Below are 18,976 nucleotides of genomic sequence, written 5' to 3'. Positions count from 1 at the left end.
GAAATGTCATCGTATACAGTTATGTTTGGAAGTTTCCCATATTGTACCACATGTCACTTAGACCAGCAAACACTACAAAATCAGACATGTTTTGTTGTAATATAATGCTTAAAATTTAAAGAAATATATAATTTGAACACTTGATTATTTATATATTTATATTATTTTGAACAGACAGGACAAATCTTAGTAGTTTATTTATTCCCCAAGTCTGTGAATGTTTTCCCCAAAGATATTCCCTCCTTTTTTGCTTTCATTGGTGCTGTCTAACAATGGCACAAAAATTTCAAGTGCATCATTATACCCTATGGATGATAGCATTGTTATCCTGGAAGAGGCTGCTCCCATTAGGTTTTTCCTTTCATTTCACACCTGTGTGTATAGTGACACTTCCTGCAAGACAAAGACAACACAATTTTAGTCATGATTAAATCTCAAAATACTGATATGAAACGCTTCTCTCTGGAAGAAAAACAAAGTCCAGGATGCAGATTAAAAACAGAAATGAGGTCTAATTGTGTAACATTAACCGAATTCATTACAAACATTGGACGATGGGCGAAAGTCTAATGGGATGATAATGACAATATGGAACAGGACACTGAGTTTTCTTTAATATATCTCTCGGTATTATCAAGAACCAACAAAAAAGACAATATCTTTTGGAAGAATGGTGTTTATTCCTCCAGTAGTTCCTGCAGCTTGATGATTAGCATACCTACATATTGTGTTAGTAATGTCCCACTGGAAAGCTGCTCTCTCAAAATGACACAGACCAACCAAAATCTGGAAAAAATTAGGAGTTTTCTCCAAATTTACAGACTTGGACCCATAAAAAAAATAAGTATTTTGATCAGGAGAAAGATTTTTGACCACAAACTGTTAAATAGAGACAGGCTGCTTGTATTTTTGTATCAAGAGTGACATAAAATATCCAGAAATAACATGAAACATGGTGGAGAGCATGATAAGACACAGTTTTATTAACTGATTCAAAACATTAGAAGCCATGAACTTTATTTCTTTATGTAATTATGGCTTTTTTGTATTATTGGCAATCTGAAAATCCATATGTTATCATATCAGCTCTGAATTGTGATTTAACTTTATAATCACCATCACACAAGCCAGTGGCAGACAGACAAAATACATGATCTCGACTTTATATGTTAGACTACTACCAAACTAACTACTGTGATTCATTGTGTTTATTACAATGTATGACTAAAACTTCTTTTGTAAATAATAAATACATTACGGTATTTATTATAGTTTGTGCTATAGGTCAATTAAAGCTCATCTAATCTCTTTTCAAAAGTAAATACATTTATTTAGAATTTGGGATTAATGTGTCATTTTTTTCCCTATTAGCACTGAAAAACCAGCACTGTTTAATGTTTTCCAGTGCTTTAAAGCCAAAAAAAAAAAACTATTATAAACAGCATGTGTAGAAAATAACACCTGCTGGAAGGGGCTAATTAGGTCACATGCTCCTGTCATGTATTTGAACCTGTTGGACTCCTACTGGATTATGGAAAAAACTATTAGACCACCCTTGTTTTCTTCAATTTCTTGTTCATTTTAATGCCTGGTACAACTGAAGGTACATTTGCTTGGACAAATATAATGATAACAACAAAAATAGCTCATAAGAGTTTAATTTAAGAGCTGATATCTACACATTTTCCATGGTTTTCTTGATAATAAACAAAATCACTTCAGTTCTTACATCAATATCTATGGCATTGTACTGACAAAAACAGTGCTTTTAGGCATTCCATGTTTTCTTTTCTGTTTGTTTTAGTCACATGACACACACAGGAGTTAGTACTTGATTGCATAACCATTGTTTTTGATGACTTTTGATGGTCTAATAATTTTTTCCGCGACTGTAGATGTATGTTTTTTTTTTATGTGGAGCGTATCAAGTATTGTTTAATGGACTTTATTTTTATCGTGGTAATGTCCAGCTATTACATTAACATTACAGTGATGTAGGGATGTCTGAAAATGCTTTAATGATATTTAGTACAAATCTCTGGCCCACCACTGTGTTGCTCACACACACATACAGTAAATGCACATTCACACACATGCAGCGGCAGCAACAGGTGAGTCACTGCTGTGGCTTGTATGTGCCTCATAATCCTTTCACTATACAGTCCGATGTATGTTTTTTGATTTGATTTTTTAGTGATTTATTCCAAACATGCAATGAAATTTAACATATATGTGAACAAGTAAAACATAAATAATAATGCAAAAATCAACAATCACGACAATCTTAGAAGAACAGCATCATAGTTTCGTTAACATGCCTGAAAAGGGGTGGGAAGAAGTGCAACAATGTTTAAATAAGTTGTGAATTTATCAATTTTGGTAAATTCATGCTTAGTCATTTGGTTTTAGTGGATGTTTCAGCCTAATAAAAGGCAGTCATCTATCTGATTATGTGTATAATTGTGCTGTCAGTGCTGCGGGGATACTGAATAAATAACATCAACTAAACATCCCCCCAAAACTGGTATTTATTTCATAGAATTTTTACACTGTGTACACATTCATGGTCATTCATGAAACCCTCTAATAGGTTGTTGATGCAGGTTGTGTCAAGGAGCTCTCTGATTGGCTGTCGGTGTTCTGATGCAGGTTATGACTCATGATGTTCTATTCTGAGCCGACGGTGAGGTTGTGACCTTTCATCTCCTTGGTGACCGCTGTGATGTCATTGCCCCTCAGCCACACACATTGTTGTGATCGTCACTCCCCTGTGTGTGTGTGTGTGTGTGTGTGTGTGTCTGTCGCTCAAATCCACTCAGGTTTGTTGGCATGACAGCTGAGAAGAGCGATAACGTCAAAGCACCAGCACGGCCTGTGTGTGCGTTCTTGTTTCAGCACACCATCACCTTCAGAAAATAACTGGTTCTCCCACCGTCAGCCTCCCTCCATCACTGACAGCCTTAACTCAAATGAGCATATTCACTGCAGCACCGACTCATGCTGGTGAATATGAATTTATAGTTTGATTTTAATGACTTGTGCCTCCGAGCAGCCTGTTAATATTAATCAGAAATCACCACTACCACTAAACTCACTGATGCACATGAAAACCAGAGCCAGCTGAACAGACATCCTCATCCTCGTGTTACAACCAAGGAGTTTATTTTGCAGAAGAAAGAGGAGAATTTCATGCTTCAATGAATATCACAAACATTCAGTCACACTCAACACATCTGGAGATATATGATGTGGGTAAACAAATGACAAATTGTATCTGTCAGTGTATAATAGCTCACATTTGTTCTTAAGAGTTCCTAATCTGTTTAGTATCTGTTATTTTTATTATTAGGACTCTAAACAGATGTAACTTTATTATTAAGGAAGCAAAAGTAATGTGTTATATTGTATAAATGTGAGATGATTTCATAAGTTTAGTTCTTCCCACTCCTTTTTGAGCAGCACATATTGAACTGATTTTATTACTAGTGTACATGGCAATTGCTATATTGTCTTGATCACCTTTTATTAATGTATTTGCTGTGCTATTGATACTTTGTACACTTAAAAATGTTTTGTTTTTGTTTCTTCTGCTCGAAACAAATAAATAAATGAAATGAAAAAATGAATGAATGAAGAGTAAAAGTTATATTCCACTACTGCAAAATTAGTTTTATGAGCATTTTTATCCCTTATTGTTACAGAATCCTCTTCAGTTATTATGATTCTGTCTAAAAATTAGATAGTATGGGCTTAATTTTTGCATTGTTGCAAAACATGCATTGTGATTGATTGCATATCAGTAAGCTATGACTCATTCCATGATAGAAACATTGGCAACTTGTTGTATTGGCTATGTTTTTTAGGGGTATTGTTAAACTATGTTAATATGACAAAACAAATCAATGAGCTCATTTACAACTCTGAAAAAAATGAAAAGTCCTCTGCTAATTTCTAGACCTGTACAAACCTGGAATATGATCTGGAGGAAGATTTTTGGTTGCATGGTGTTAAATAAAGACAGGCTGATTGTATTTTTGTACCAGGAGTGACATCAAACATCCAAAAATAAGTTGCAACATGGCAGAGAGCATGACAAGAACACATTTGTGAACTGATTTTAGGCAATACAAGCTCTAAAATTGTTGTTTTGGGTTTTTTTAAATTGCATTATTTACAATCAGAAAAACACTTTTACTAGTGTGACAATTTGTCATTTTCTACAAATGAATATTCTAGATACTAAACGTCTGTACAACTCCTTGGCAGATAAACAAAACGCTTATTATGGACTTGCATTATGACTACTATGATTTGATTTGACCTCATTTTTGCATTCACTTTGCAAAATGGGCATTGTGATTGCAACTGTATCCCTGAGCTAATTCTAATAATTCCATAAAGAAAAGGGGGGAAAAAACAGCTGAAACCTCAGTGTATTGTTTTTAGCATCATTACACATGACATGTTACACTGACTATCTTATTCTGTCTACAAGTGTTTTTAGAGACCAATGCATCATCATTTCATTTTTATATTTCAAATATGATGGGAATGTTTAAAAGACAAATAAAGAATCTGAATCTGAACATGCCAGTTGACATTAACATTTCCAAAATTGTGATAAATTAATAATAAATCTTATTGTATATAGTAGCAGACTGTACAAAATATCCCCAAAATCATGTGTTATAGCATGAATAAAGATAAAGGTGCGTTTGTAGTAAGTGGGTGGGATAATAAATGGTAAGTAAGGATATGTAGAGTAAGCACACAGTCAGTTTTCCCATAATTCCTTTGCAACTAGCTGGAGATTGTACTGCAGCAGTGTGCAGTTGTGGATAAACAGTGGCGTCAGACTTGTATGCTTTTTTTCCCTCTATAAAAACTAAAAAATCCAGCCAAATTAACCCCATGTTTGTGTCTATCTTAATCTTATTTTCTGTCTTGTACTGTGTTACTTTTGTCTCCTGCTGATCATAAAGTTCAGGAGTTCAAAACAGAGACAGAACCACACATGTAAGCAGGACGCGCAGGACACAGTAAAGCCAAGATTGTAATCAAACACAGCTTTACTCTTTACACACTGTTACATCATCTAGGCCGCCTCAACAACCATGTTAACTGTTTAATTTACCGACTGGGATTTTTATATTTTTGCATAAATCATACTTCATCATGTTACATTACAGCATACTATCCCCAAACTGGGTCTAAATCAGCTGAAAACTCTGTGAAGTCAATAAATTCTTCCAATAAATGTCCAATACATGCAACCAACACTGGAGTTAAACCAAATACTTTTACTCAGTTAAATATTTCCACTTTCTGCACTTTTTTCTGACAGACAATATTTTTTTCTGATTTTTCATTCCCTTCTTGTTCAGGGAAAACCACATATCTCCGAATGTGTTTATTTTGAATGAAAAACACTGGTTCACTTCAGGAATTTCCTCCCTCTTAAGCCAAATAAACCCTTTGATGCTTTGTAAAAAAAAAAAAAAAAAAAAAAAAAAAAAGTTGAAAACAGGTCTATTTTAACAGAACATGTTATGATGTTATAGAAAATGATGCTCTGCTGCAGATGAATCGACCAACAGTATATAATGTAATCATTATCAGCTCAGCCTTAAACATGTAGTTCAGTAAAATGCAACATATATACAGTGTATACTTGTTCTGGAGTATTTTCACAGTGTGGTATTAGTACTTTTACTTTCTCCTCCACTGCTTGCAACCATACAGTACAGGACATGACTTGTCTGCACCAATTAAAAAGACTTTAGCCCCCTCTACTGGAGAAATAGAGACATAACAAAACAAATCTCAACATAACTGAGATTGAAGAATTATGCAAATGTTGTAAAAAGCTAAAAAAGAAAATTATATACAACATGAAACTACTTATCATATTAAATGTACATGTGTAGCAATTAAAAACAATAACAAAAACTAGAAAAACAGGCAATATAAATACATACACAGTATTTGTCAGTGCACAATATAAACCGGTTTCTATCTATGTCTATCATTGAAAGTGCCATGTGTTGTATTTGACCTGCTATTTATTTTTATCTTGGAGAAACAGTTCTGCATGTAATGGTCTGTAAGAGCCTAAAAAGGGAAAATGATGGTCTATAACTGAGCTCTTTACCTGATAAAGCTAATTTCTTACAGTATTATGCCACATCCCATACAAATAAATAAAAACCTCATCATCATGCTTCTCTCTGTTTTCTTTTTTGTGTCAGTCCTGCAGATATTCAGGTTATTACTATCTTAAAATGAGAAACTTGTTTTACTGTGTTATACATTTAACATTAATTGTATACTTTGTGTTATATATACATCCTTACATGTGTGAGTAATGTTTGTCATAAACCTCTCTGCACTCATGATATCTTTGTTCAATTAAAAAAAAAAAAACTATACCACATGACTGAATTAAATAATAATCATAAATAACCCACAAGTGTAAAAGCATTGTTACTGAATGTGACAGCTAAATGGATCACCACTGCATGGTTTTAGACCGGGTCAGTTTCCTGGTCAGAGCGTGTCGAACCGTCAGCATGTAGGAGCGTCGGTCAGGCAGAGGGCGCTGCTGGTCCAGCACCTGCCTGGAACGCAAAACAAACAAAAGGTGACAGTCAAACCATAGGTGTGCACTGGCTTTTTAAGCACTAGAGTCTGCATTGGTATTTATTGTTGATTATTATGTGCATTTATTCGTAGTTGCTTTCAATGATCTTGTATTTGCACACTGATTTATTTATGTTTGTCACATTGCACTTTGGATGTGGGCAGATGTCTGTGGTAAGCTGCAAATGAATTACCTGTATGGGATAAATAATGTTTTCTGAATCTGAATCTAGACCAGAGGTGTCAAACTCATTTTAATTCAGGGGTCACGTACAGACCAATACGATCTCAAATGGGCCGGACCAGTAAAATAATAACAGTGAAAAAAGATAAATTCCATTCTAAAAATATCGACATCTACAAATTTGCTAAGAACACGAACAGCCATCAACAACCTGAAATGTCTGAAGAAAAATAAGTAGAATTTTAACAGTATTCTGCCTCAGTTTATCATTTACACAACACTTACAGATCCCAGTGGATCTACAGCAGGGGTCACCAACCCTGGTCCTCGAGATCTACTATCCTGCATGTTTTAGATGTATCCCTCTTCCAACACACCTGATTCAAATGATAAGCCTACCATCAAGCTCTGCAGAAGCCTGATAACGACCATCAGGTGTGCTGGAAGAGGGAAACATCTAAAACATGCAGGATAGTAGTTCTTGAAGACCAGGGCTGGTGACTCCTGATCTACAAATACACAAAACATTTAATAACAGGCAGAATATTGTTAAAATTCCACTGATTTCTCTTTCGACATTTCAGGTTGTTCAAATTGGTCAGGTTCGTCACATTTTTTGTGAAAGGTTTGTTTGAAAATGCAAATATTTTCATGTCATTTGACTTTTTTTTTTTACACTAAAACAATGAGAAAGATTTGGATTTGTCATTACATATAGGTTATTATGATAGTATTGTACTGGTTTGATCCACTTGTGATCATATTGGTCTGTATGTGTGTAATTTTGTACAACAAATTCATCCCATGGGCCAGATTGGACCCTTTGGCAGGCCGGTTTTGGCACATGGGCCATATGTTCAATTGTGGTGTTTTATATGTATGTTCTTATTTTGGTGTTTTATGTATAGTTTTAGAACTGACTTATTGTGTTTTATATTTTAACTGTGGATGTATGGCTGTGATTTCTATTTTGTGGTTAAATAAATAAAGTTAAATAAAGGTTACACTACTACTACTACTACTACTACTAATAATAATAATAATAATAAAAATAATAAGATAAGATAAGATAAGATACGATAAGACTTTATTGATCCCACCAAAGCGAAATTTCACAGTTGACAGCCGCAACATACAACACACCAGTGCAGAGAAAGACAGGTAAAAAAAACAAAAAACAAAAACATTAATGATAATGTTTGCCATCCCTGCTTTAGACTGTAAGGTTAAAAATGGAGCATAAAATAAAACCTCCTTCTGACGGTATATTCTCATTCAGTCTGAAATATAGATTTTATGCATAGCACAATAATACATGGACAGTCACTGGAATTGTAGGGTCTGTGTGAATACTTTGCACATTTCCTCTTATGGATTTCTATAAACTGAGGTGTTAAAATGACATTTGCAAAGTGTATATGTATGAAAAACCTCTGAGTGTGAAGTCTGTTTTACCTGATGAGTTGAAACACTGCTGCTTCCACTGCGAACACAGCCTCAGCCACAGACAGCTCACTGAAAACACACCTACACAGACAGCTCTTTATCAGTCAGAGACATTGACTCTCTGTGTTTTCCTTTTTCTGGTTTTTGTCTCTTTCTGTCTTGTACTTCAACTGAGCTTAATTTTATATAATGTAGAGTTAAAGCAATGTCTGAGCATGAAAGAATTTAAAAAAAGGTACAAAGAGACAATTTTTCAGAGGTACAGGGATGAGGGAGGGCTTGGGGATCACTGGGTGTTCTAAAGATGTACAAGTATGTGGTAAGTGTGTGTAAATGTATGTATAGGTGTGTATGTGTGTGTGTATATATGTAGGTGTATATGTGTGTATAGATCTGTGTATGAATATGTATTTACATATATGTGTTATTGTATTATGTGTTTATGTAAATCATATTATATGTGTTCATAATAATATAAAGCCGCAAATCAGATTATTTACTAGTAAGTATCAGTCATATTATGGCATAGTGTATAGATATGATTAGACGAGGAAGGTTATTATTGTTATTAATTATATAAGGAGAAGGGGTGGGAGTTTATAAGTTGTACTTCTTCTCCCTCCTTTTCAAATATGTAATATATATCTTATGTTTAAGTGTTTTGTTTATTTATTTTCTTCTGTTTAGCATTCATGTTCAAAATAAATACATCAATCAATCAATCAAAAGCTACCAACAGACTCAACAGCAGCACTGATCCATGCCAAAAAAACATGATCAGTAGAAACAGTGGGAGTTTATAGCACAACTTCACCTACTTCCAAGGTGGATGGAAAAAATGGAAGTCAAAACTCCAGCAGCACTTATAACTATATAGAACAACTTTAATAATATTGGAACTTTAATAGTATTTTTTTTTTTGCAGTATCTACCTTTTAAACTATCAGTGTTGGTAACATCTATAACAAGTGGTGCTCGACACAACAAACCCCGCCCCTTGCATGTATTGTAGCTTATATTGGCATCGATCCAGCTCATGTCTATGCATGTCCTGATGTCAGCATATCAATTGCCTCTATATATGTGCCAAGTCTGAAGTAAATAGAAACAAAATTGATGTTTTTATAGACATTTAAAATTTCGCCCATTTTAAGTAAATGGGAGAAAAAAAAGATTTTAAAAATTCATAAAAAATTGGAACTTTGACCTACTTTTCCCAAAATGTAATCACATCTACTCTGGGTCACTGGTAAGCTATAAACCAAATTCGGAATGAATTCAACCAATAGTTTTGCTGCTACAGACATTTGAAATTTCACCCATTATAAGTAAATAGATTTTTAAAATTCATAAAAAATTGGAACTTTGACCTACTTTTCCCAAAATGTAATCACATGTATTCTGCATCACTGGCAATCTATAAACCAAATTTGGTAGGAATCCACCCTGGAGTTTTGCTGCTACAGACATTTGAAATTTTGCCCATTGTAGTAAATGAGAAAAAACAAGATTTTAAAAATTCATACAAAATTTGAATTTGACCTACTATTCCCAAAATGTAATGAGATCTATTCTGGGTCACTGGCAATACATAAACCAAATTTGGTAGGATTTCAACCAGTAGTTTTGCTGCTAGTGTTAATTCATCATAAAATATAATGAATCTGCAAAATGGATATTAAATAAAGTTACTTGAAATCACAAAATGCAGTAAGAAGTACAATTATTTGCAGATGAGATACAGGGATCTCTAAGTATAAAGTCCCAGATGATGTAAATACTGAAGTAAAGTACAAGTACTTCGATTGTATACTCAGGTACAGTACTACATTCCATCATGTGAGCTCAGGGAAACTTTCCCTCTCCAGCAGCTGAATGAGAAACTTCCTGATCATTCTGTGAACCTTAAACATCACCATGAGGGAACATGAAAAAAATGTATTTAATGGAGGGCCACTTTAACAATAAAATAAACAGTGGTCGAGTGGTGTTTGTTCCAAGTGGGCTCACAGTGTGTTTGAAGCCTTACCTCAGATCTTTGGCCAGTCGCTGTCCTTCCTCTGTTGTCACTTCTCTGCCGATTTCTAAGTCTGCCTTATTCGCCACGAGCACCGTGGGAACCACTGACACACACACACACACACACACACACACACACACACACACACACACACACACACACACAGACCAGACAGACAGACACTGAGTTACAGCAGACACACACCGTGAACACACTGTTCCTGTGATGATTAAACCTGTGGTTCAGTAGTTCAGCAGCTGGTGTGTACAGTAAGTGAAGCTGACTGCGACCCCACTCATATACAGTAAGTCTCACATTTATCTTTTTATCCACTCGGCTGCACAACAGTGAGCGGTGTCACTGACATTATTTGGTGTAAACATGAGGTTAAGGAGATCCTGCAGATTTAAGTGCCATGTTAAATTATAGCATTAAAGCCTCTTAACCCTTAAAGACCCAAACAGCCGCTAGAAACCAAAACCATCTGGTGATCTAAACTGTTTAATATCTGTTGATCCATTAATTCTATCAATCCATGTCAATAATTGATGTAAAATGCAGTTTGTCATCTTTTCATGGTCACCAGATATGACCCATTTGGACGTTCAGAGGCTCCGTAGTTGCCATGGAAACACCGTCATCTTCTACAACATTGATTCCCCAGTAAAACCCATGTAATTTGATAAATGATAGTGGATGAAGACATTTGGTTTATGTTCAATTACCCTGGGTTACAAAAAAATGTTTTTTGCAAGTTGTCTAGGTTTTTTCAACTGAATTAGGACCATTTTGCACCGCTAAATCCAAAAATGACATCTGTTTTTCTCAATCAGGTCAGGTTTTTTTGCTAATTTGATTTTGAAAAATTTGATCTTCTCACAATCTGCGCCCAAACTTCATCTTGGTCACCAAATTTAATACCAAAATAAGATTGGTAAGCACACTTTATGAAACTTGTGACTTGATTCCTGTTAGGTACAATGGTGTATTCACCGCAGATGTAGCAGAATACGTCAGGCTTATTTTTGCAAGATCTTCTAATCGAAGCCATTTCATTCACCTGTAATATTAAAAAAAACATTAATCATAAATTGGCAAAAGTAAAATCTTCAGAACTCGTTTATTGCAAGAAATATGAAAGAATTTTGTATCATATGATGTGAAAATGCCCATAAATGTAAGCAAAAATGTTAAAAAGCCAATATGTAGCAGAGTTCAGAAAGTTGACCTGATTGAGCAAAATTAATGTGATTTTTGGATTCAGCACACCAAAATGATCCTAAATCAGCTCAAAAAACTTAAACAATAAATTTGTTGTTGACCAGTGTTATTGATAGAGTTGCAGAAATAGTCACTTTTCCTCCAGTTTTCTCTGTTTTAGATATAATAACCCCAACTTTAATCTGAGCTTTTACGAACATTTACATGATCAGCAAATTAAATATGGGAAAATACTGGATTTTTACTGAAAAAATAAAACAACGTAAGAAACAGAGGATAATATTGCAATAAATGGCGAAAAATCATTTCAGAAAAATTCACTTGGGAAGTGCCATAAAAGTAGGTTGCACTGGGTCTTTATGGGTTAAGTTCAAGCGCATGTTCAAGTTTTTCATTCTGATTTATTAGATAATAATGCAAAACATCATTAGCACAGAACAAACTCAACTTTATTTATCAATTACGTTGATATAAATGAGTCTAAAATACCTGTAAATGACTTGGAATGGATTCCACTTCATTTAAGATACAGAGGAATATGAACCCATTAACCCTTTCATGGATGAATTATGAGAACCTTAATCAAAAATTTTTCCTGATTTTTTTTATTCCTCTTTAGGCATGAAAAAAACAATGTGACTGAAAACTTTCTTCTGAAAAATACATTTAAAAAATAATAATAAAAGAAAAATAATTTTTAAAAAATTAAAAAATACATAAAAAAATAAGAATGAAAAAAAAAATTCTTATGAACCTATTTTTCATGAAGTTGCAAAAATGTCCACTCAACTGGACACCATGTGTTTAATTTTTGACGCACAGAAACATGTGTTTACTGATAAATTGTGTGAAAACTATGGGTAACGCTTGTGATTCTGGGGGTTTATGCTCAGGAGAGATCTACATAATGTTACCAGTTCATGTCAGGAAAGATATGTAGTGTCTTAAAACTCTGATAAACATATGTGTTTAAAAAAAAAAAAAAAAACAACGAAAAGAACAACAAAATCCATGAATATACAAGAAAACAGCTGTAGAATAGCTGTCCACTGTAGTGACCAGTATGCATGAAAGGGTTAAACTCTTTGAGTTTTCTACATGAACTGGTCATGATCTGCATCAAGAACAGGCACTTGTGATATTAGGAATTATTATTTTCTAAATGTTTTGTCAAATATAGACAGTTATCAACATCTCGCTCATCAATTTTTTTTTATTATCTATGTCTTCTACCTATGTCTAACATATTATATATGTATGTTGGCAGTTTATTTACTTTTATTTGCCCAGCAACCCAAACTATCCCATTTAGGGTCAGATAGAGCGAAGGAAAACCCCAAATCCTCACATCTGAGAAGTTGCAGTCACAGCTCTTCTGCTTTAAAAACTACTGTTGAGGTTTTTGTGCTTCTTTCTGAATATGCAAGTTGTATTTTAGTTCCTCACCTAAACTCTGTTTGGTCTGATCGATGAGTTTTTTGAGTCGTGGGACCTCCAGGAAGCTCAGGCGATGCGTAATAGAGTAGAGCAGCAGGAAACCGTCAGCCCAGCGGATGGACGACTCCAGAGACGATACAGAACTCTCCTGTTGCAAAGGGACAAGGTTCAGTTTTGTATTTTAGGCTTGTGTGGTGCATATTCATTCTCTTAAATTAAAAAAAGACTTTATATATCCAAAACTGTCTTTGTAAACAAGGCAAAGATCATGTTTTTATCATAATTTCTGACATATACTGTAGATGCTGCTAAAGCTGTAGAATAAAGATTTAGGTGTGCATAAAGAATAACTGAGTGGTACATTTTTGTTAATTTCTGTGTTCAAGTCTATAAATTCAGTGAAATTTACCTTATAAACTATGTCCAAAATCTCCAGATCCACGGCTTCCTGGTCCACCACACGACTGCATCTGTATGTGACCTCTGTGGTCAAACAATGACACATTTATTATTTTTTTTTTTTTACGCTTTAGGTGAATGCTATATAAAGATGGCAGTTAAAACAGGTGGTGAAAAAGACCTATATTAGTACATAACACAAAATATGAGAAGCAGATATTGAATTTTTGCAAATAATGTCCATTATTAGAAAATGAGCAATTTTTTATTTTTTTTTTGGTAATTATTCAGAAAAGTATGAGGACGTTACATGAGAAAAACAGTACTATTACTATAATGATTTGTTCCCAGTGTGTAAAGTTCTGTGCGATAAATATTTACAGCAGTCTTACCCTTTTTATGGTCATATTCACCAATGAACCTCTTGGTTATGAAACGAACGCACAGTGCTGCAGACACAAAACAGACACTGAACACACTGTAAAGCACACACACACTCCGACTCCTGTATATGTGTGTGTAGATGTACATGTTGCACGTTTATGTTCGATGTTGGGTTGTAGTATTGCCTCTGATCCTCTCCGTACCCTACCTGCCTTATGTAAAGTTAATGGACAAATGCTGTCTGTGTGTTTGCTGGAAGGAGTCTGGACGGGTTCATGTTTGTTTGACTTTTCGTCTAGTGTTTGGAGGTTCACTTTGTTTCCTTCATGCAGGGCACATTAATATTATTTACACTTGGTACTCGAGCCTTTAAAACTGTTTTTTTCATTCACTCCCAGTCTGCTATACTGTCCAGCATCTTGTCCATTGTAGAAAGCTTTGAAATAATGTGGGTTTTTTTTAGTCAGAAATCATTTTCACCTTCACATATAAAATCAAAAACACACAAAGAGTCTGCACATCCAAATCAGTTGCATCATTTCTTTGTTATTTGGGGCGAAAAACCTTCTTCAGTTCGCATTTTCCCCTGAAAATTCTATTTGATTGCACTAAACCTGCGCTTTAAACACTTATAAGTGCATATAAGTATTATAATTTATATCAGAAAAAGCTGATTATGCAAATCTGACTGTGTGTGAGGTGACTAAAAAAGTGCATGTGAATGGTTTTTGTGGATGCTTTGTGTAATTATAAAAAATACTGTATCTAGAAAAAAAATGTGTTAAAGCAAAGAAAGTGGAATTAATTTAATTATTAGTTTGTAAAAAGGAGATGGGAGTCTATAAGTTATACTTCTTCCCACACCTTTTTGAGTGCTGAAAATTTAGTTTGACCATGTTGTATGGTTCTTTATCACCTGATGATTTTATGTGCTCGAAATAAAACGAAACTAACTTATAAAATCAACACTGCAGAAATAAATCAATTCAATATGGTGCAGATTGACAACTGTTCTCAGGATTAATATCTGAGTGCCTACATGATTGAACACCACCTCTGTTGTATCAGTTAAATATACACACATGGTCTTCTCACATTAATACTTCATTTTCTGATTACATGCATGGCCAAGAACCAACACTGAGAATAATTCAGAACCAAAACATTTGGTTTTGAATAATGCACTAAACCTTTAAACTTAGTCAAGAGTCTTGGCATTCTCTGTGAACATCCTGTCCTCTACTGCGGAGCCTGTGGAAGGAGACTGAAAAGATTAAAAGATACTTTTCTAAAGATTAATTCACAGCGGCGTTCAGGTCATTAAACTCAAATTAGGATAACTGATGTGTAGGTAGTTAACCTTGATGTACCATGGTGCAAATCCCAAGTATGGAGAGTGTTATATGTTCTCTGCATAAGATTTGGCGATCATATTATATACAATTTGCTGGTTAAATATAAATATACCAGTGGTTCCCAATCTTTTTTGGCTCGTGATCCCATTTTAACTTCACAAATTTCTTTTTTTTTGCTAAAATGTATTTGTTTTTGATAATAATTGTAATAGTTTGCTATACTATGTTGCAAATAAACGTTAATTTTAGATGACATTTAGTCTATATAATGTATATTATTCTGGACGGAGGCAGAAAAGCCAGGTGTAGATTACTGCACAAAGTGAGAATTTTATTTTCCTTGGTCAGGATATGTACAGTCAGTCCAGCTTGGATTTACTAGTCTGACAATTAATACTGAACAAACAAGAACTGAAAGAGCTGCAGCATCTGAAACCGACCACAATGAACATTTGAGAGAAAAACAGTACCACAGTGCTTTAGTTTCAGCTTCTTCTTTTATGGATTGTGCCTGTCTCGCTCAACTCATCATATATTTTTTATTAGTACGTATTTTTTTGTTTTTTTAATCAATTACTAGAAATTTCAGGTGACCCCCAAGGTTGAAAAACACTGGGTTAAAGGGACCCACTGGATGTTTGTTCATTCTGTCCAGTGGTACAAATGAAAAATCCAAATACAGCTTCATTTTTTGGTTAATTTTACCGATTAGTCTAAATTTTGAGTCTACTGGAACACCACTATACAGGGTGGGGAAGCAAAATTTACAGTGAACATTTAGTTGTTTTTTCTCAGCAGGCACTACATCAATTGTTTTGAAACCAAACATATATTGATGTCATAATCATACCTAACACTATTATCCATACCTTCTCAGAAACTTTTGCCCATATGAGTAATCAGGAAAGCAAACGTCAAAGAGTGTGTGATTTACTGAATGCACTCGTCACACCAAAGGAGATTTCAAAAATAGTTGGAGTGTCCATAAAGACTGTTTATAATGGAAAGAAGAGAATGAATGGAAGATACTATTAAAGAAGAATGGGAGAAGTTGTCACCTGAATATTTGAGGAACACTTGCACAAGTTTCAGGAAGCGTGTGAAGGCAGTTATTGAGAAAGAAGGAGGACACATAGAATAAAAACATTTTCTATTATGTAAATTTTCTTGTGGCAAATAAATTCTCATGACTTTCAATAAACTAATTGGTCATACACTGTCTTTCAATCCCTGCCTCAAAATATTGTAAATTTTGCTTCCCCACCCTGTATAAGATTGAACAGGTGATAGAAACATGATACTCTATTAACTTACATGTTACTAACTACATAACTTACATTTTGGAATACATTTTGGACCCCATTTGAATTCCAGGTGACCCCAAAGTTGAAAAACACTGAAATATACAGTGCTAAAATGCTGCAATATCTGGAGAGTGTCATGTCCTGGGACTAGTGCCTGGACAGACTTTAACGCTTTGTTTCCCCAGTTAAAGGGTTAACACGAACATGACTTTAAAACCAGCACAGAGGTTAACACTAACAAGGTTTCCATATTAAGCCAGAGCTTTTAAACCATGACCAACACTTGAACCCGACCTTCATTGACCTGCTTCATCCGTGAACATGTGAGGATGTTATACTTCGGTTACATAAAGCAGAGAGTGTGACTGTTACCTGTTTTCCCAGTGTTTTGAGCTCCCAGGATGACAAGTTTGACTGGAACCATTTTCCACTTTCAATCTACCGTCTGCCTCTGCATTAAAAACCTACAGAGGTACAGAGGAAGAACAGTAAAGACTATAAATACATCTGGTAAATCTTTATATTTCAAAATCAGAGCAACACACTATGAGCATTTAAAGACAAAACATCAACAGCAACAGAAATGAGCAGCGCACAAGTCCAAGAACACAAACTGACTGGATCATGTCTACTCATACTAACCTTTAAGTCGGAATAAATGACAGAAATGAAGCGAGGATGTGAAATAATGACGCCCCTGCATTCAGATACTGAGCAGACACAGAACGGAGAGCTGCCGCTGTCTTCTCTTCTTCTCTGCTTGTGTTTAGTCGGAAGAGCTCGCTCTCTCTCTGAGGGGGAAGAGTGTGACGAGAGATATTTGTCTGGACAAACTGTTTCCAACTGCAGCAGTGGACAGTAACTGAATACCAGTGGTGGGGGACGTACGTATTCAGAGCATTTACTTCAAAGTATACTTGTCAACATTTGCTAGGGATCAGTTTTATATTTGCACAATAATTGATGTTGTATAATATTTTGGGTGACTTCATATATTATGTGTGTACTTTGGCTAGTCATGTAAAGAAAAATGGACCAAAAGGTAAAAAAACATAAATTTTTATTGCACTTTCTGGCAAAAGGGTGATACAACCCTAGAAATTAGAGTTCACAACAATTACTCTTCCAATTTTGTTTTCACTGAAACCACTCAGAATGTTCTGAAACACATATGGTGTGATGTCAATAATGTGTGTGGCCACCATCCGCATCCGCAGGCTGTACTCCACTGGGAAAGTAAATTTTCAAGTTTCCAGAATTACACCCCCGAATATAGCAAAGTTATAGTCCTGATCCCTAGCAAATGTTGACTAGTGTAATTGGACTAATGCAGTACTGTAAAGTTACTCTGGTATTTATCCAGGATGGTCCCATTCATGGAAATACATACTGTTAATAGATATACATACTGTCACATGCTGTTAATACTGTAAATCACATCTATTCATATTATATCCAGTTTTATTTTCTATTCTGCTAAGCTCTGTTCTTCTGTTATGTTATTAAACTGAACATTTTGATTATTTTTCTGATCTTATTTTTAGCTTCTCTAGCTTTATATGCACTCTATTCTTATTTCTGTAGCACTGATGTTTGTTAATATTGCTGTATTGACTGGAATTGCACTTATTTTATTGTACACACAATGACAGTAAAGGGTATTCTATTCCATTGACAAACAAAAGCTCTTCTTTCAAGGAATCCTGGCCCAGGATGACAGTAATAAACATGTCTGTGTCTAATTAAAGTGAGAGATAGAATGAAAGATAGGTAAAGAAAACTAGAAAAAGGTAAATAAACAGACAATATTTTAACTGAAATTACAATTTGCAATTCAGTCCATGCCCATGGTACTTAAAAAAGAAGAAGAAAAAAACCAGCTTCATGTAGGTCATAGTTCACCCCAGGAATGTTAATTAGAATTCAATCAATCGATCTAGTGATATAGGATAAGAGGAACATAATGATGTATGTTGAGTGCACGACATATAAAAACCTTGCATGAAAACACCATTTCACTGACTGTACTTTAGTATTAGCTGCCAAACTGTTCAACAGCTACTGGTTTTATCCATCATCATCATATATGACTTAATCAGATAAGAAATAATGAAGAATCAGTGTTTTTGCAGCAAGTTATTCTTATGTATTTTAAATAAATTAATAATACTTCGTAGAAACATTTTCGCTTTGACGTTAAAGATGACTTTTTTTTGTTAAAAAAGACCAATTAACCCATAAAGACCCAGAGTTACTTCTGTGTCAGTTCCCAAATTAATTTTGCTCTCAATTTAACCTTTCTTAAGCGATATATCACCATTTATCATAACATAATAAAATTTTTCAGTGCAAATCGTGTATTTTCCTATATTCATTTTACTGATCATGTACTTTAATTATCATGCTGAGATTCCATTTGAGGGTTATCATACCAAAAACAGAGAAAACTTCAGAAAAAGTTACTTTTTCAGTGAAATATATCAATAACTGAACATAAACCCAGTGTCTCCATCCACTGTCCTTAATCAAATTCCATGGGTTTTACTGGTGAATCAATGTTGTAGAAGATGATGGCGTTTCCATGGTA

The 18,976-nt window shown here is 34.5% G+C and overlaps 1 protein-coding gene across 3 annotated transcripts; it reads right to left on the bottom strand.

The window, feature by feature from the left end:
* Positions 1–327: 327 nt before the first annotated feature.
* Positions 328–17,297, bottom strand: LOC115433862 (ras-related and estrogen-regulated growth inhibitor). 3 transcript variants are annotated; one of them, XM_030155421.1, is made up of 9 exons: positions 17,032–17,297; positions 16,762–16,853; positions 13,739–13,795; positions 13,357–13,430; positions 12,957–13,095; positions 10,299–10,392; positions 8,279–8,350; positions 6,468–6,617; positions 328–393 (listed from the first exon to the last, which is right to left on the bottom strand). In XM_030155421.1, the coding sequence occupies exons 2-8, from the start codon at positions 16,811–16,813 to the stop codon at positions 6,509–6,511; spliced, it is 597 nt and encodes a 198-aa protein (XP_030011281.1). In that variant the 5' UTR covers positions 16,814–16,853; positions 17,032–17,297; the 3' UTR covers positions 328–393; positions 6,468–6,508. The 3 variants fall into 3 exon arrangements, with proteins under 3 accessions (XP_030011281.1, XP_030011295.1, XP_030011289.1); XM_030155435.1 differs by lacking the exon at positions 328–393 and having other exon boundaries at positions 6,208–6,617; positions 16,762–16,840; positions 17,022–17,297; XM_030155429.1 differs by lacking the exon at positions 328–393 and having other exon boundaries at positions 6,208–6,617; positions 16,762–16,854; positions 17,030–17,297.
* Positions 17,298–18,976: the final 1,679 nt, after the last annotated feature.

Source organism: Sphaeramia orbicularis, chromosome 2, assembly GCF_902148855.1.
Source record: "Sphaeramia orbicularis chromosome 2, fSphaOr1.1, whole genome shotgun sequence".
Taxonomy (NCBI): domain Eukaryota; kingdom Metazoa; phylum Chordata; class Actinopteri; order Kurtiformes; family Apogonidae; genus Sphaeramia; species Sphaeramia orbicularis.
The sequence above is the reverse complement of the archived record's forward strand: the minus strand, read 5'-3'. Positions and strand labels throughout refer to the sequence as shown.